Source organism: Gastrolobium bilobum, unplaced genomic scaffold (genome assembly GCF_033153095.1).
Source record: "Gastrolobium bilobum isolate Gb01-03AN ecotype WA unplaced genomic scaffold, APGP_CSIRO_Gbil_v1 utg26554, whole genome shotgun sequence".
Lineage (NCBI taxonomy): Eukaryota > Viridiplantae > Streptophyta > Magnoliopsida > Fabales > Fabaceae > Gastrolobium > Gastrolobium bilobum.
In genome coordinates this window covers 145,802-165,858 of record NW_026897614.1, presented here as the reverse complement: position 1 = coordinate 165,858, position 20,057 = coordinate 145,802, and the positions used below count along the sequence as shown (strand labels likewise).

General features: G+C 33.3%; 3 protein-coding genes across 3 annotated transcripts; 1 reads left to right on the top strand and 2 right to left on the bottom strand.

The window, feature by feature from the left end:
- Positions 1 to 7,083: 7,083 nt before the first annotated feature.
- LOC133308609 (pentatricopeptide repeat-containing protein At1g59720, chloroplastic/mitochondrial-like) lies at positions 7,084 to 9,236 on the top strand. Its single transcript, XM_061509250.1, is given in 2 exon segments — positions 7,084 to 8,814; positions 8,816 to 9,236. Coding segments are annotated over 2 exon segments (1,869 nt in total). The 5' UTR covers positions 7,084 to 7,165; the 3' UTR covers positions 9,036 to 9,236.
- Positions 9,237 to 10,915: 1,679 nt separating this feature from the next.
- LOC133308611 (uncharacterized) lies at positions 10,916 to 14,126 on the bottom strand. The gene is made up of 3 exons (XM_061509252.1): positions 13,348 to 14,126; positions 12,856 to 13,147; positions 10,916 to 11,366 (listed from the first exon to the last, which is right to left on the bottom strand). The coding sequence occupies exons 1-3, from the start codon at positions 13,945 to 13,947 to the stop codon at positions 11,332 to 11,334; spliced, it is 927 nt and encodes a 308-aa protein (XP_061365236.1). The 5' UTR covers positions 13,948 to 14,126; the 3' UTR covers positions 10,916 to 11,331.
- A 3,816-nt stretch (positions 14,127 to 17,942) lies between these two features.
- On the bottom strand, positions 17,943 to 18,548 carry LOC133308601 (uncharacterized). Its single transcript, XM_061509242.1, has one exon. The coding sequence runs from the start codon at positions 18,546 to 18,548 to the stop codon at positions 17,943 to 17,945; it is 606 nt and encodes a 201-aa protein (XP_061365226.1).
- Positions 18,549 to 20,057: the final 1,509 nt, after the last annotated feature.

Genomic DNA, 20,057 nt, shown 5'->3' with positions numbered 1-20,057 from the left:
GATAAAACGAGATGGACTTGGACGACGCTTATGATGATTTGAATAGAAGATTTGTGCGTATAATTAATACATATAAAGTTAAGGAGGCTTTAAAGAGGATGAAGACTAATAAAACCTTGGGACCTGATGGTGTCCCTATTGAAGTGTGGAGAGGCATGGGGGATGTGGCAATAAAATGGTTGACCAATCTTTTCAATAAGATTCTTCAGACAAATAAGATGTCTGATGCATGGAGGAAAAGTATGCTTATGCCTATTTATAAAAACAAGGGAGATATTAAGAATTGTTCTAACTATAGAGACATTAAGCTAATGAGCTATACTATGAAGTTGTGGGAAAGAGTTATTGAACATCACTTGAGGAGAGATACCAAGATTTCTGTAAATCAATTTGGATTTATGCCAGGAAGATGTACCATGGAAGCCATTTCTTGATGCGACAGTTAATGGAAAGATATCGAGAAAAGAAGAAGGACTTACATATGGTGTTCATAAATCTTGAGAAAGCATATGATAGAGTTCCAAGAAAAGTTTTATAGTGGGTTCTTGAGAGAGAGAAAAAGGTACCAATCAAAGTATGTAAAGGCAATCAAGGATATGTATGACGGGGCTACTATATGTGTGAAAGGTTGTAATGGAACACCAAAGTTCGACTCTAAGTCCTTATCTCTTTACCTTAGTTATAGATGAACTAACAAAAGATTTTCAAGAGAAAGTGCCACGATGTTTGCTTTGGCAAATGATATTGTGCTTATTAATAAGAACAAAGATAGTGTTAATAGAAAACATGAATTGTGGAGAAGAACATTGAAATCTAAAGGATTCATGTTAAGTCGGAGCAAGACTAAGTATTTGAAGTGTGAGTTTTATCTGGGAAGAGATGTTGAACAAGATCTCGTGCATCTACTTGGTTAAGAGGTACACAAGAAAGATGCTTTTAATACCTGGGTTCTATTTTGCAAAAAGGTGGAGAGATTGATGAGGATGTAACTCATAGAATCAGAACAGGGTGGATGAAATGACGCAGTGCATCTGGTTTTTTGTGTGATCGCAAAATCCCCCTTAAGTTAAAAGGAAAATTCTATAGAACAACAGTAAGGCCTGCAATGCTATATGGAGCTGAATGTTCGCCAGCATATAGGCAACATGAGCATAAAATGGGAGTGCAGAGATGAGGATGTTAAGGTGGATGTGTGGTTATACGAGGATGGATAAGATAAGAAATGAAGATATTCGATGAAAGGTAGGAGTACTACCGGTGGCTGAAAAGATGAGAGAACATAGATTGGGGTGGTTTGGGCACGTAAATAAGAAAGTCCTTGAATTCTCCCGAAAGAGCAAAAGTTTGTTACCAAGAGCTCAATACAAAGAAAGGTAGAGGTAGACATGAACTTGCTTGAGGGAAGGTAGTAAAACAAGACTTAATGGAGTGAGATATAGATTAGTAGACGGTGTGCCTTAGAACGGAATAGAGAAAAGTTATAAGCATGATGGAGGGTTAGACCCGTTGTTATTCCTATGTTCCAAATGGTCCTTTTTTAGTTCTTTTCCTCTTCGTCTCCCCCTCTTCTTCTTTTTCCCTTTTTTTATTACTTATATATATATATATATATATTACTATTTTATGTATTCATTTTTATTCATTTTTATCTTTTTTCAACCCTTTCGTATCTTTTATTTGGGTTCATTTACCACCGACCCCAATTAATTTGGGATAAAGGTATTGTTGATGTTGATGTTGTTGATTTTCCAAACATGATCTACTGGTTCTTTGCCAAACATTCCAAGTTCATTATCAAGAAATTTTTTGCTTAGATGTTTTAATATTTGCTGCTACTTCAAATTTCTCCAAATTTTGTGATGCATCTTATTGAATATCATATCTCTGCTCGCAACTACAATTCTATTGAAGGTTGATAATTTCGTATCCTTTTATGGTATTGTTGTAGCCAATCGAAATTCCCACTTCTGGCTTTTCATCTAAACCCGGCACATTATGCTAAAATCATCATTGAAAGCAATACAATTGTTATTTCCATTTAGTAACTAAGTTTCTATTGGGTCTCAAATATCAGTGTGCAGAAGCTGGAATTTTTCACCAGTTCTCCATGCTTTGTTGGTTACAAACTCTAGATTGCTTTTTTAGTTGACAAACTTCACGTCAACAAGAGTTGCTTAGATAGAAGGCATATTTAGAACAAGTTCATCATTTAGCAAATAAAGCAATGCCGAGTAATGAAAATATCCTAATATCTTATGCCTTAATTCAAAAAATGAGTAGCTAAGCTAGAATATACAGAACAACAATTTTTCTCTTAATCCAATGTAAATCATGTATCCTCCTTTTTTCCTTGTGAACAACTTACTACTAGCAGGATCATGTATTATGCAAGATTCATCTTTTAAAGTCACTGCATATTTCTTTTTTAGCAACTGGCCAACACTTGGAATATTTTGGTCAATACAAGTACAAATAATACATTTAAAATTAATTTGATACCTAAAGGAGTTTTGACTAACACATCTCTTTTCCTTTAACTTCAATGCAATCTCTCTTTCTAATCCTGACCTTTGAAATGCATGTTCAATCTAGCTCTTTGAACATGTTCTCATTAGAGGTCATATGATGATATGTACAACCAAAATTACTAAGTTGTGCTTCTAATGTCTTTGCTGCATGACAACTGCAGAGGCTGCAGAAAAACGATACTAGGATTTTGCAACTTAAGGTGAAAACATAGGTCGGGCATTGAAAATTCACTCTAGGTTGATCCTATTATAACTTAATTACTAAGTAGAAGACTGATATGATGCCTGAACATACAAAGAAAAATGCAAAACAGAATGTGACTATGCTAAAATTCATGCAGGACAGGATGTGAACTGGTACTAGCACAAACTCAACCCAACATTGAGGGGGAGTTTTATGATTTCCAAATACTAATTATAGAATCAAAGTTGATAAAATTCAATAATCAAGACAACCAATCTAAGAAAGCTATCTGAACTTGCAACAAATTTGTTATATAGACGATAAAGCTTGCATGAAACTTCAATTGAATGATCAACCTTCATCCATTTGAAATCTTTGCTATGAATCATGAATTCTCTACTAAAAAATAACCTACAAATCAACTAAAAAGTGACACACAAATCTGCAAACGCATGATTTGTAACACCCAGTTCTAGAACCAATTTGTTATCATTACATATGATATTAAGCGCAATTACAATCACGATAGTTGATTAAAACAGATAGATTTTTTTCTTTTTAAACAATTATCTTTTACTACTTAAAACATTTTCCGTATTTATAAACAATTCAAACTGTAATTATAACTCAGAAACATCTAATCTCGCTTAAACATATTATACCACCATAAAGTTCTCATAAACAACATGACTTCACATGACAATGAAGATAGTTAATCATACAAGATGATAATCTCCTACCAACATCGCCTAAACAAAATGGACAGAGCTTCGTTTGTTTTTTGGACATCTAGGGATAACTCCCACAGGATATCTCAACTTGATAAATAGTTCAATAAATACTGACATCATCTCAGTCTATCCAATAAGCGTACAAGTCCTTTCATCATAATTGTATCAAAATACATAAATGTCCACAACTTACATAAATGAGAACTTAACAATACAAAACATGTGATCAAAGTCTTTTACATGCATCAACAACATGAAAGATATCCAATAACTTTGATCATAGGCTAACTCCCTCCTCTATGCATCAATAGTATATATTCTCAAAATAAGACTACATAAACATATGATTCTACACTCATCCAAAATAACATGTCATATGCAAGTCCATAAGATACAAATGTAGTCTACTATGGCCTCCTGCCAACGGGTGCTCCTGCATCGTCTATGCCTGAAAGGAGGTTCCCACAACACGGGTGAGATATACATATATATCTCAGTAAACCAGGGGTGTTTGGAGATTCCTCCACCCTCCAAGTTCACTTCAACGTAAAAGAAATAAATAATATGATACCAATATACATATCCATACTATGAAAATAATGCTCATCCAAACATTCCTCCAGAATGCTCATGTCGTCGCAATAACAATAAATCATACTGGCTAGAGAACCTACACTATGAATTACACAAGGAAATCTCCTTGATACATACCAAGTGCAAAAACATAGCATACACATACATATATCCAATGCAACATATCAAATCTATGCAATTACATATACCACATAAACCACTACCCCTCCAGGGCATGTGGAACAAGTACGAGATAAATCCCAAGGTCCAAAAGCTTACCTGCAATAGCTTTCCGTCCAAAGATTTCCTTTGCACCAATGGTATTCACAACTAGTCAAAAGATCAACACCATTAGATTATACTAGATTTACCTATGAAAGGCACAAGTGTGATCAACAAACATTCCATACTAGAATATTAATCCCATTATATGAATATATTCATATCACAAAGATAGAAAACTTACCAACACTTGTTTCCACCCACGTTTCAACCAAGTTTCCTTGGCACCTCCAAGGCTTGATCTACAACCACTTGTTCACCTAATCCACTCCTAGGATTCAAAGGAATAATAAACCAAATCAACCACAACAACCCATTACTTGCATTACAAGAAATAAGCTATATGCACATGAGATTTTCGAAAATCTCCAACATTGCCTAAATGATGGTTTGATTACATTTCTAACGATTATTTAGGTTCCTTAGCATATATTCCTACGTGAACTAAGGCTAATTAACCCTCCAACCTTATCATCCATCAAAATATATCCTTATATTAACCTAAAATGAACAATTATCAAAACTTTATGGAAATGAGATTTCCTTACCTCAAATGGCTCCACAAAGACACAAGGAGTAGATTCCAACCTTTGGGTGAGATCAAACCACTCTCCTTTGCTCACAAACTCAAGAAAACTGCCACTTTCCCAATGAGTTTTCTCTCCATACATTCACTTTCAAGGATATTTGAATTAGGGGTTAGGTTTGTGTTGTGATTCTAAGTAATTCTCTAGTTGAAACTTTGCTGATTGGATGACTGCACAAAGAGTTAGGAAACCAAGCTCTTCTCCAATGGCTATCAGACTCTCACACACGATGGAGGAAGAAGTGAAAATGATTTTTGTCTTCTAACTTACATTTTAACATACTTAAAGTCAAATCAACTTTAAGCGATACACCCATCGCGTCCTCTCATCCATTTTACTCATCTAACTTGATCTTAGATTTTCACTAAAATTATTTTATTATATTCCATTCAATTATTTTTAAGTTCCGGTAACTTTTGACTACTAGCAATTATAACCCAAAACATTCACTTTTTGCACTTTTTCCAAAATTGTATTATTTTTACATGATTAGATTTTTAACCTAATTAGACCCTTAATTTCACGATTAAATAGTTAATCAATTCTTAAATCCATATTACCTAGGTTAGGGTTATTATATGATTCATGTTTATATCTATGTTAGCTTACAAGTAAGAATTTGGTCAAGGAATTTGATCAAAGATCTTTAATGCAAAACCTATTATCTATATATCCTCAATATCAAACTCATAATTATATCAATCCAAGCAAAAATCACTACTCATGCAATTTTAGATCAAGAGTCCAACAAAGAAGAGAAATTCAATTCAAAGACTCCTTAGATTAATTACAAAGTTCTATTCTTCCATGACTATCACCACACATAAGCTTAGGGAAGGATAAAGAAAATGGAGAATGATGTAAGAGAAGCTAAGAAGAATGTGTAGAATAAAAGTCTTATATTTCGTGCTTTCTGATCTTCTCTCTAAATTAATTGCCTCTCAAATTCAAAATTCAAGAATACCCATATTAGAGAATTAATCGTCTGTCCCTCCCCTCTAATTTCAAACTTCATTCATATTGTACTAAGTTACGCCCGAAATATAATACACTATTAATAATCCAATTATATTAAAAATTGAAATCAAGGCCAAAGTAATCAATTAAGAACATATGAGGTGAAAATATTTTATATACTCTTGTAGTATTGAAGATTGAGAACATCTTTAAATAAAATTGAAAAAAAAAAGTAAACAATTATTTTACTCAATTACCCGTCCTTTTATGATTATTATTAGATTTTAAGTCTCAATTTTTTTTTTCTATTTTTAATAAAGGAATACTTACTCTTGGAGTAGGTAACATATACTGATTGGAGGTATAAGAGACTAAATATGTGGGCTAATTAATAACAAATGATTGTTTATTGTTTATTGGTCTTTGAAGTGATTAGAAAATTATTAGCCTTCAATCAGGACTAGTTGAATTTCCCATAAAAACAGTAGTTTTACTCATCTTTCTATAGAAATTCTGCGCAGTCCTTGATAATATGAACTTTTATGTTTCTTGAGATTAAATATTGCTTAATAATTAAAATTAATTTCTCTTTTATATCTTTTTAATATGACAATAGGAGAAGGTTATACTTACTACCTCTTTTTCTTATTATCTCTTACTATCAAATCTTAACCGTTGATTTCTGTCAATCTAACATCTCAATAAATTACAACTGTTAGATTAAGATTTGATAGTAAGAAAAAGATGTAGTAACTATAACCTCTCACATGGCAATAATATCAAAAATGAAAAATTCAATAATATAACAATATTAGTTCTTTAACAAAGTACAATTTAAAAAATAAAAATAAAAGGATAACATGAAAAGGCAAGAAGAAAATCTTTTCCTTTTGCTAATTATATATATAAAATGAACTTTGACAACATTTATTATGTCAAAATCACTTAAAAAGAATAAGTTTTTAAATTGACACACTAAATGGTTCGATTTTATAACCAAACTAAACATAAAGCGTTCAACACCAAGATACTTTAGGCACATTGATTCAATTGTACTTTTATTTGAGAATGATGGATGCGAACTACTACTACTACTACTACCCCTTACAATTATAGAAGATGTGATATTTTTAAAAGAGAAAGGGGAATTGCTTGCAAGTGAAAAGACACATTCATGACCTTAAAACATTCCACCTTATCCTCATCTAGGACACCTCGAACAAGGTCTGCTATAACCTCTCCTCACTCAAATGAGAGCGGAGTAACATAGAATGTGAAGATGACGATTAATATGAATTCCTAAAGAAATTCCTCATACATATAATGGCTTTAACCATGGCTACAACTACAACCCCTCCTCTGCTTTTCTCCACAGCCACCACCGCCAACAACAACAACAACAACAACAACCATGCCCAACCCTTTAGCCATAACAGCCACACAAACCTTATCCACTTGTTGAACGAACCTATTGCTATGCCTCAACTCAAGCAAATTCACGCTCAAATGATACGCACCATTGAGACCAACCATCCACAAGCTCTCTTTCTCTATGGCAAAATTCTTCTTTACTCCTCTTTGGTTGATCTTAACTATGCTACTCGGGTGTTTCATCACTTTGGGAAGCCCAATTCCTTCATGTGGAACACTCTCATAAGATCCTACGCACGAAGCAACAACCGCAAAGACAAGGCCATGGAGCTTTACAAAGCAATGATGGTGGTTGAAGAAGAAAGTGTGGTTCCTGATAACCACACATTCCCATTTGTTCTCAAGGCGTGTGCTTACATGTTTTCTCTTTGTGAAGGAAAACAGGTTCATGCTCAACTTTTGAAACTTGGGTTTGACTCAGATACTCATATTTGTAACAGTTTGATTCATTTTTATGCCACCTGCGGGTACCTAGACTTGGCAGAGAAAATATTTAGGAACATGCCTGAAAGAAGTAAGGTTTCGTGGAATATCATGATTGATTCTTATGCAAGGGATGGAGAGTTTGACACTGCATTGAAAGTTTTTGGTGAAATGCAGAAGGTACATGACTCTGATGGTTATACAATGCAGAGTGTTATTAATGCTTGTGCTGGTTTGGGGGCTTTGTCTTTGGGTTTGTGGGCTCATGCTTATATTTTGAAAAAGTGTGACAATAATATGGCTGGTGATGTTTTTGTCAACACTTGCTTGGTGGATATGTATTGCAAATGTGGAACCTTAGAATTTGCTCAACAAGTCTTTGAAAGCATGCCTTATAGAGATGTAAATTCATGGAATTCAATAATCTTGGGTTTTGCCATGCATGGCAAGGCTGAAGCAGCATTTGACCATTTTGTCCGAATGGTGAAGATAGAGAAATTGGTGCCCAATTCTATCACTTTTATTGGCGTCTTGAGTGCATTTAATAGAAGGGGCATGGTTAACGAGGGTATTAGCTATTTTGACATGATGACTAAGGAGTATAATTTTGAACCACAATTAGAGCATTATGGATGTCTAGTTGATCTTTATGCTCGAGCTGGGCGCATAGAAGAGGCTATAAACTTGGTTTCTGAAATGCCAATAAAACCAGATTCTGTAATCTGGAGGAGTATTCTGGATGCATGTTGCAAGCAACATGCAAGTGTTGAGCTAAGTGAAGAAATGGCAAAACAAGTTTTTGAATCAGAGGGGAGTGTTAATAGTAGTGGTGTTTATGTGCTTTTGTCAAAAGTCTATGCTTCAGCTAGCAGGTGGAATGATGTAGGATTGCTTAGAAAACTAATGACTGATAAGGGTGTGACTAAAGAGCCTGGCTGTAGTTTAATAGAGATAGATGGAGTGGCTCATGAATTTTTTGCTGGGGACAGCACTCATCCACAAAGTATAGATATATACAAGTTTGTGAGTGAAATTGAGGAGAAGCTACAATCAATAGGGTATATACCTGATTACTCAGGGGCACCTTTGGTTGATGAGGTTAATGATGGAAAACAAAATACTGAGGTTGCACAGTGAGAGACTGGCCATAGCTTTTGGGCTCTTAAACAGAAGACCAGGCATGCCAATAAGAGTGTTTAAGAATCTTGGAGTGTGTAATGATTGTCACAAGGTAACTAAATTAATCTCCAGAATTTACAATGTGGAGATAATTGTAAGAGATCGTATTCGATTCCATCACTTTAAAGATGGAACCTGTTCCTGTATGGATTGTTGGTGATTGATGCTCTTGTGTCAGGGGTTATGATATGAATGTAGTTATAACTTATAAGTCACCTATGGACCAATTGGAAAAAAAGAAAATAGGTTTTTTTTTTAACCTAATAGCAAAGAAAAAATGGGACGAACCGAAGCAGTGGTAAAATTGTTCCTTTATGACTGGAAATCTTGTACAACATTGCATATTGATTATTGATTTCCATCAAAGTCTGAATTCTGAAAATTTCTAATCAAAGCAGGTGTTATTTTCATGGCCATCAATTCATTGGCCAAGGTTTGTTGCTATTCATTTCTCAATTTCCATGGACATTAAAAAACACACGTTATTTTTGTAGGTTACCAATATAAACGCAAGAAGCATGCTACTTTCTTGCTCTTCCCCAAGCTTAAAAGTTATCACTTTGAAACTACGAAGCACCGACACTTCAAAAATCCTGACTGTGTCGTGTCCGACAATTTTTGACACTCCGACACTCCCCGACACTCCAACACGAGTTATAAAAATTCAAAAAAAGATTCAAAAGTTGCATTCGTTGAATTTTTCATTCCAACTATTAAATTCGTTGGAGTACGATTATCGTTTTATTGAGTTTACTATAAATATTTGGGATATCTTATGTTTCTTTGCAAAATTGATGAATATTACAAGTTTAGTTTCATTTTTTTATTTTATTATTGAATATTAAATATAATATACACTTTATAAATTAAAAAAATTATTTAATATCAAAACGTGTCCTAACATGTCGAAATCTAACATTTTTTAGAATTAACATGTCGGAGTGTCGTGTCGTGTCACATGTCTCGTGTCAGTATCGGTGGTACATAGCTTTGAAATGGCCACGAGTCAATTCGAACATTTCAGAAAGATTTAGGCCAATTACTTAATACAATTGAAACATAATCCACTGCTGATCGCATGCACCTCGACACACATTCAACGAAGGAACAGAACATGAGTTGGTTTTATATTGATTTTAATAGAGTATTGTTTTTTAAATTACTTATGTCAACATAAGTGGTCATCATGGCTTGTAATGCTAATGCACATGACCCTTTTGCATCCTTTTCAATCTTCATGTATCCTATGAGTTGAGTTGTATCAACTTTCCTACCCATCCAACGATAATCACGGAGGTAATGGTCCCACGAACCTGCGTTTTGGTGATTATCATAAAATTGAACCATTCTATATTATACTGAAGAAATTTTCTAATAATTCTGAGATTTTGTTAGTCGGTGCACCTACATGCACTAGACCAATAAATAATTAATTGATTATGATAATTCAAACAAAAAAAAGTCAATCATTTATTAATGGAATGTTATTTTGTCTATTTTTTTTTCCCTCTCTGCCTTATCCACTGCTCTCTAATATATCAGGAAAAGAGAGAAATGATTAAAATTAATTGAGATTATGATCTAACAATGATGGAGAAAAAATAGGTAACATAATTTATTAACAGAATAATTTATCCCTTTATTAACATATTATACTTAAGTGCATCATGTTCGTACAAATAACAAAGCTTTTTGCGTCAATATTATAAGATAGATTATTTTACCTTTTTTTTTATGTCTATTTTACTTACTACTCTTCAATACCGTTAGATCATAATCTTAACTAACCTTTATCATTTCTTTTTCCTTTTGAAATTCTAATCTAATTGTGTTAATATCGGTGTTAGAGAATGATAAATAAGATAAAGATGAAAAAAAAAATAGAATAATTTATCCCGGACTGGAAAGGTCTCATAGGGTTTATTTTTTCTCCTCTGAATCAGAATCTCATTCCAAACAGCAAACACAAACAACTAAGGTTAAAAATAATTTTTTTTATTAAAAAATGAATCTATCTGATTAAAAAAATATCTATCCCTCTAGTTTTATAATAAAAGTTATATGTATACAATTCTTACACCTATAAAATAGCATGAAATACAAAACGTTACCAAGAGAGAAAAGAACAACAAAACACCTGAATCCACATGAGTAACAAACGCTATGTTCAAAACTAGCGCTAACAAAAAGGAAGCCTAACAAAGACTACCATCCGAATAGTCTACAAGCCACTGAAGAACGTACATTGCTGATATGACCCTGACCAGGGCAACTTTAAGGTACCTATGTTGAACCTTGATGAATTCTTCCTTATATAAATGCACTGGCTTCACTTGAGCAAGGTGGAGTTTTGCAACTTATTCTTAAATGATATCACACAACTTGAAACACGCTTGGATCATTATGTACATAGGCCTTTCGTTTGAATAGATTCAAGACTCCAATAATCTAGATTCTCACAGTAAACCTTGTTCCTCAAATTCTCTTGCCACTGAAACACCAGAACAGAAAGCAAATGTTAGGGCAACTTGATAGCATACAAGATAAACCCAACCATAATAGGGAGAGGAAGAAGAATGAGAAGGAAAAATGAAAAGTAATTTAAGTTTAATGTGCAATTTGAGAAAATGAGCCATCATCGCCAGATTGTGACAATTTCTTCTCTGTGTTTTCTTAAACAAGCTATGTGAAAGCTAGGATGCAACTTCCTTACTTCTCAGCCATAAAAAGTTTATAATGAGAATTGCTAATATTTGTTGCACAACTTTATTACATATGAAGAACCATAGCTGAATTAGTCCACCATAACATTAACTCTTCCTTCAAAGTTCAAATTACTTCTTTTGTAACAGTTATACAATTTCACCTCTAAAAACAAATATGATACAATGAGAAGTCCTCCAGACTTCATTGATTTTTCTATGAATTAAGTAAAAGCAACATATATAAAGCTGAACAAATGCTTGAATGCCTCATATAAAAGATCATATAGAATTTCTGTTTTATGAGAGTTATTTATGAAATCATCAATATAACCCCTGACTCTTCCACTTGAATACTTTATAATTCAGTTCAACATCCATTACTAGACCAGTTTGATTATGGACGCAAGAGGGAGAGCTTATGACCCATCTTAGCTAAGGTTAGATCAACATGCCTTAATCTCAAACTAATTGGGATAGGCAATCAATGAACCCATGTAAAGCAAGAACATATTAAGAAAAATGAATAATAAATAAGAAAAAATTTATATATATATATACAAACAGAGAAAAAAATTATAATTAATTTTTTTTCAGAGATTGAAAAGAGAGATAGAGGGAGAAGAAAGAAAAGTTAATAGCACAAATACTGCATCTTCACAACATTAACAGCTTTCCTCCACTTCACTTCGTGCTTAGACAAAGTGCAAGCATATTTATTTATCATTTCATCAAGTCTTATTTTATTACCTCCCCAACTAATTTTCAGCTAACATCTTCCTTTCTTTATGTTATGCTCTCGGTGACAAACATCTTTTCTTATCATAGCATCTAAGGGTCTTCCTAAGAAGATGCTTAAACCATCCCAATCTAGGTTTTCCCAATTGTTTTTTCCACCCATGCTTCTCCAACTTATCATCGAATTTTTTCATTTTGTAACTTAGCTATCTTTTGTATGATCATACATCCAGCTTACGACTTAATCTGTACTTTAGACTAAATTGACAAACAAATTTTCACAACTTTAACCCACATGGGCAGCTTCCATAGCCCAGGCCTGACACACCTAAAGCACAAATCTAGGAATATCAGTTTGCTATTTTTACATCCTCAATTTCAGCACAAACAGATTTATCAATTTTGCATAAAATTAATTCTTCAACCTCTGGGAACAGATAGTACATACAAATTCCAGTAATATAACAAATAGAAGTAATATGACGCATGAAAATTAGTAGAATCAGCATCCACAAGAACATTTGACAAGTGCAAACTCACCTTTTGACGAGGAAAGAACCAAAACGACCTGCATCGTCACATTGTTGGGAGGAAGCTGCAGGCGAAGAGGATAAAGTTTTCCATTCAAAGGACTTCGAGTGCACACAATAACCCCCTCAAGCCCTGTCTCTTCCTCAAACTTACGAGTCAACTGCTCAACCCCATTCCCTTTGAAGTTCAAAGAATAACCCTGCACATTCTCATCATCCACATCCCCATTATCCTCAGCAACATGATAGTATATAGTTCTTCCCTCCATCTTCGGTGGTGACCCCACATTCGAATCCGTTGACTACAAACTCAACCAAACAAAAAAAAAATCAAAAATCAAAGCAAATCTCCACCATAATTAAAGTAGTAAATGTCCATCTCTAACATCAAATTAGTCCTCCCTTTACTAGAACCAATTCAAAGTCACTATTGATGGCATAAATTAGCTACAAATCAAAGCAACCCAGATGAAAAAATCGAAACTTTTCCATGAATCCATACCTCCTGCCTCGAAAAGGTGGAAGCTTTGCTGGAAACAGCAGATGGGGTGGTGGATTCAAAGTCAAGAGAATCAGAATGAGGAACAGGTGGAGCAGCAGGAGGCTCAACATGGATCTCCAAAACATCAACATCCCACAAGATCCAATCCTGTGTGGCGGTCCTATGGGGAATATCATGGGTAACAGAGTTCCTCCAAGGTGGCAAGCCCCCATTGGCTCTCAAAAAGTTACCATAGCGAGTCTTGAGCTTGACCTGAGTACCATCCCTAATGGGTTCCCACTCCACAGAGGAATCGAGCCTCCTCGGAACACTCTGAACCACCTTGCGCCCCGTCACGCCAAGCAACAAGGGCTGGTTCGACGCCGTGAGGTACTTGCCGTAGCAGCTCTTGAGTCGTACGATGTTGTCGTATTCCGGCACGTGCTCCACGCTCCATTTCGCGTTCTTGGAGGATCCGTTTCGGTCTTGGGTCACTGACTCCTCGTCTTCCTCCGCGTGCAGGTACTTGTCGTGGTGGCTCCGGAGGCGGACCGCCTTCGCTCGGTGGAACAAGTCCATGCCGGACCGAAAGTTGTTGTTGCTGTTGGAACTTGTCTGCATCAAGTCAAGGGGTGGGTTAGTTAGTTAGTTAATGAGATAGTTAAGACAGTGATTTTTTATTTTTTGTGTGAAGCTGAGGTTAGTTCGATTTGGAACGAGGTCTGAGACTTTGAGATTGAAGGAGGAGGAAGAGAGTAGAGAGAGAAGTTAATTAATTCGGAGTGTTGAGAATTGAGATCATAAACGAATGGAATGGAATGGATGGGACTTGGCATTTCTTTGTATGTAAGAAGAAAGAGACCAATTGGTGCCAGGTGGAAAACTAGAGGACCCAGTCAGCACAGCTCACAACGCGCCAACGCGGTTGGTTGGTGCATCATGTTTTAAGTTCCGTATGGGCTGTGGTGAGAATGGGCGACATGAAGATGAACGGCCCAGATTGTAGGTGTTCACACTTCACAACCACGGATGGATATACTTGTATTATGTATATTTTTAGTGTTATTTAATATGATTATATTAAAGTATTAAAATATAAAATATAAAATAAAGAAAAAACTATTCTTATGTTATTTGAGATAATTTTTTTTTCCTATATACCTTTTGATAATTGTATCATCTTTTTTTTTTTCTGAGTGATGAAGCCCATAAATTTATCACTATGATATGGTATAATTTATTTCTTTTAATATGATATTAATAAAATTTTAATATGATATTAATAAAATTCAAAAAAAATAATCATTGATTGGATCATGAATCATTAAAAATAACTCACGTTACCTATTCACATTAAATTCTGCATCAATGCAATAGGATATTAGTATAGCAAAACAAGAAAGAGAATCAAAAGAGTATCACGGATCAAGATGGGACTTATGCCATGGTGACATCATTCCGGAAAAGAGAGAAAGTAACTACGAGAGCCTTAAATATCTCACATCGGAATAAAATACTAGTTAACATTTAGCCCGTGAACTCGTTCACAATACTCGTGTAAAATTCTCAAAATTAATATATTGTCTGTAACTAACTGTTATGATATTATTATTATGAGTTTTATAAGAGTTATGTTGTAAAAAAATTGATTGCGTAATGTTATAGAGATTCGTTTTGCGAGCCGTAATTTTTTTTTTTTTTTTTTTGCTTTACAAAGTGTGGGCTCCACAAAATGTTGTATGTGTAGGAACATTTTTTGTGTCATGTTAAATGATAGATACAAATCCTTATTATGATATGTCATTAACGAAAATGTTTGAACTGATAGTTATGACATTTTTATTTATTTATAGGGAAAAGTGTCTGTACTTTTAAATTACACAACTTACATCCTTTCACTCTCACAAAGAGGTGGGACCCACAACTTTATTTTTTTTTGTCAACTCTCTCTCCTCTTTATCTATCTCTTTCTCTCTCTTAAAATGACACAACTTTACATCCTTCAAAATTATACACACTTTTCCCTTATTTATATGTACTATTTTTAGGTTGTATTTGATAGCACAATACAAACAGAATAACCTTATAAAAGTGGTTTAGTCAATATTTTTTAGAGGATTATATTATTGTTTAAGTTTATTTTTATCCAGGAGAAGGAATATTTTTACTACCAAAATTTTTCACTACCAACTTATTATCTATCTAATCACCATTGAATTGATATTTTCTCTCTCTTCAAAAACTTTTTAGTATTTTCTCTTTGATCCAATGGTGATTAGATAAGTAGTAAGTTAGTAATAAAAAATTATGGTAATAAGAATATCCTCCCTCTTTATCCAGTACTTGTGTTATTTGAGCAATTAAATAAAATATAATTTTTTCAACGTACTGTTTCTTATTTTTTTAGCAAATTGAACGAACCTGGAGTCTAACAGATTAATCTAGATTTTTATCAAGATATATACTATTATCTATGTTTATTCATTAAAAGCTAATATCCATATTCGTCTCTGTTGCTTCTTTTTTCTTCAGCTTCTCATAATCTTTGTTTTCTTTTTAGCTTCTTTGCAATAGTAGGTTGTCGTTGTTCTCCTCTAATAACAGCCTTGACTATCTCTCTTTATGTTTTGTATTTTTCTTTTCAATAAATCGCCTTCTTTTCAGAAAAATTTGAGTTGTTTCTATCCACATCTATCTTCTTTCAAGGTAAATCTTGTCTTTTTGTTTGTTCTTAATTTTTAGATGCTTCTTGTCTCCCTATTTAAGTAGTGTCTATGAGTCAGGATTGGTACTCATCAATGTCACTTGATCACTTTATTAAAAGAGATGCAACAAATATAAAGAATGTTATTATTTATTTATAAAAGAATGAAAAGTTTTATCTATAATTTTTTATCTGATTTTAATGTAAAACAACAACAACAAAAAATCAGTTACATTTTAATAATGGATATTCTGATATTAGATCATTTACTTCTTCTTTTTTTCGGTAAACAGATTCATTTACTTCTACGAAACATATATGATACGAGATACATTTTTGCATAATTAACTTGTTTAATTAAAAGCCTTTAGGAAGTGCTCCTTGTTTGTTTTAAATTTCATACAACGTCAATTGAAGGTAATTAGTAAAAGGGAAATAATTATCTCATGTTGCATGAGATAATTTAGAGACAAAGTAGTGGGGTCTACATTATTTTTTATTTTTTATTTTTTTTTTACAAATGGTGGACCTCACTATCTTGTCTCTGACATGAGATTAATAGATCCCTAGTAAAAAGTAGTTTTATTTTTTCTTTTTAGAAAACGCTATTGAAAAGTGTGTGAACGTCAGTGATGCAGTGTGTGAATGCCATTTTATTGTTAAGAAAATAAAATTAAAACAACATTATTAATTAGTCATCATGGCGATTAAATTGTCATAATAAATTGATATCTATAATTGGAAGGTTTCAAAATGTTCTGCTGCGCATGCAGTTTTAAGTTGTTTACACTGAAAACTAAAATGTTCTTCTTAGCAAGATATATATGACATATTTTGATATAATTAAAAGACATACAAAACGATTAATTTATTTGTAAATAGCAACGACAAGGTGTTTTATTCTGAATTCATTTAAATTTTCATCATCAGTGATCGTAATATGCATCTATTCAACTTTTTGTCAACAATAATCATCTTAGTTTAGTTCAAATACATTATTAGCATTTGACATAGTTTTGGTGACTATTTATTGTAGAGTTTCGACCTGCAGGTCAACAGAATCAAAACTAATCAATAAATGATTTATTTATGAATCTTTGCTCGAAAAATCTCTAAATCTATTAAATCATAACTTTCAATCAAATAAATATCTGGAGTAGGCTACCACTTACCGGTGAAGGATTTAGATAATTTGCATTATCCTTATAGATAACAATTTTCAACATGATACAAAAAATTCATGTTCAAACAAAAAACCGACACGAAAAAATTCGTATCTCGTGTTAACACGCAAACACAAAATTAATCTGCGCTAATCTTTTTACATATTATTCGTGCTATTTCGTTTCATTTCGTATCGTGTCAACCTATATAATAAATAGTACATTTTGAGAGATTGAAGAGTTATTTATGTTGTGTCATTCAACTCGCAAAAAATAAGCGGATTGTATTCTTATCAACAATTTTGACATGCTTTTAAATTATTGTATTGTGTTGTACCTCCTAATTATACTAATTAACTATAAATATTTGTTATTAATAGTTGATTAATTCTAGAGTGCATATGAACCATTAAATGCAATGAGAGTTGTTATTTGGTGAGAAATGATCATCTCATGTTTAATTTAACATAATCAAGACATAGGAGGTAATTATATAATTATTTTTGAACAAATCAAAGGTGATAAAAGTTGAGAGACAAAAAAAAATATTAGAATAATAAGTAATACAAAAATAATTGTCAATTTGTTCATAAATTATTAAAATTCTTCCCAATAACATGATTATAATAACATATGAGACAATGCATTCCCTAATCCCGTTCATCCTCCAATCAATAAAATAATTAATTGAGTAAATTCTCCCAACAACATGCAAAATCAAGTTGACAAGTAAAAACAACCAAGTACAGTCAAACATGAACACGCACCTTCAACTTTGAATTGTGACTCAGCAACGAAGACTCCACAGAAGAAACCGACATGGGAGATGGAGGTTCAGAGCCAAGAATCTCATCAGAATCAGAGGAAGACACAACACTCTCCGCAAAGAAACCCTTCTTCTCTGAGAACTCCACAGCCTCCACACCCCACAGGATCCAATTATGTGTCTTAGAGCTATAAGGATCATCGTGAGTGATCGAGTTCCTCCATGGTGGCGTGCCACCATTACCCCTAAGGTACTTCCCACACCAGCTCCTCAGCTTCACCTGCAACCCTTCTCTTATTGGTTCCCACTCGTATTTCCAATCCAAACCCGCGTCTAATTCCGCCTGAACCACTTTGTCTCCGGTCATGCCGAGGAGAAACGGCATGTCCGTCGCCGTGAGGTACCGGCCATGGCAGCTCCTCAGCCGCACACGGTGGCTCTTCCCTTCGACTAGTTCCACCACCCATATTGCCTTTTTCGTGGACCCTTTTCTGCTCTGATGAATCTTGTCTTGGTCTTCATCTCCAACTAGATACTTTCCAAGGTGACTACGCAGCTTCACGGCCTTGGCTTTGTTGAAATACTCCATTGGAGTGTGTGTGGATAGTTAGATGATATAACTGTTTGATGATGTCCTCAGAGAGTGTTTTTATTTATATTGGTAACGTGGGGGAATAAATTGGTTTGGGGCTTTGAATATGTATAGGGGAAATTGGGATTGGACCTGATTGGAAAATAGGAGGGTTGTTTCTAGATTTTTGGTTAGGAGAAGGGGTTATGTGTTAATCAAAGAAAGTAATAACGGAATTGAAAATTGGTGTGTAACCTTGTTTATATTGTGTATAGTTAATGGTGATTGTACGGTTTTCTTGCGTAGTGGGCAAGATTATGGACGGGAAGAAAGACTCTATTATATATGTTGACAGAACATTAACGTGTTGAAATTAAACATAAGTTTGGAAAAAGAAACAAGAAATAGAATGGAAGTTTACTAGAGGAAAAAAAAAAAACGAATTTTGAGACGAAAATTTTTTAGTGAAGGTGACGGCGGATTGGGAATGGAGGCTACTATTCGCATAAGTCCTTAATTATGTTATAAACTTGAGTTTGTATAAGGATTATGTTACTTGCATGTCAATAGCAATACATCAACTCTACACTTTCTTTTATTGGGAAATTAAAGTTATAGAGTATATCTTAGAATTATGTTTTTCTCATCTCATTACTTTTAAGAATATTTATTACTTAAAATTGATATAATTTACTTTTTGGTATACAAATATCATATTATTATTTTTATAAATAAATGATTATATGACTAGCTATACGTGAGTTCATACAAAATCATTGTAACAAAAGAAATAACTTCAAAGGATTGGGTTAGCTAGCGATAGACAAATGAGTGATGTATCTGATGAATCCAAATTATACTAGTTACTTAGAGTTAGGTTATTAGAAATTATATTATTTTTATTTTTATTTTTTTGATACAATAATAAGAATTAAACACATAACCTAATACAAACTACCAAACCTCCTTATCACTAGACCTATCTCAGTAGCTTAATTATATTATTTTTCTAATCTTAATTTGAATGACTTTTCTTTTATCAAACCCATTGAAAACGTGATTAGTTAAGGTGTGAATAAGGTGGCTCGAAAACTCTCTAACTGCAATGAAAAAAATAATACCAAATACAACGACTCTTATACATATGTATACTTGTTTTTAAAATTTAGTGTTACGTAAACAATACACTATAATCAAATCCATACCCATATCAAGTGTACAAATAAATCTATATCTGATTTAAAATATTTGTTTGTCAAATTGAGATTATAAGTTATGACACAAAATAAATCACTAATTAATGAATTGCAATAATACAACAAAATAGTATTGCATTGTTAAAGTGTTACAAGCCTATATTGGTCAATTTTTAATATTTATATGTTTAGTCTCGTAATATTATTTTTTAATGAGAATAGAAACATTTCAAGTTTTCTCAATTATTACTAGTGGATCAATGAATAACCAAATATCCTGGATCGTTCCTTGAAAGATCAATAAGAATCAACGTCTAGAAGGTAAGCAAGC

Coding starts and splice junctions, on each gene's coding strand:
- LOC133308611 (XM_061509252.1), bottom strand. CDS start 13,947: ATGCAGACAAGTTCCAACAGCAACAACAACTTTCGGTCCGGCATGGAC. Junction 13,148..13,347: donor CCACCTTTTCGAGGCAGGAG/GTATGGATTCAT, acceptor TTGAGTTTGTAG/TCAACGGATTCGAATGTGGG. Junction 11,367..12,855: donor GGTTCTTTCCTCGTCAAAAG/GTGAGTTTGCAC, acceptor CTGGTGTTTCAG/TGGCAAGAGAATTTGAGGAA.
- LOC133308601 (XM_061509242.1), bottom strand. CDS start 18,548: ATGGAGTATTTCAACAAAGCCAAGGCCGTGAAGCTGCGTAGTCACCTT.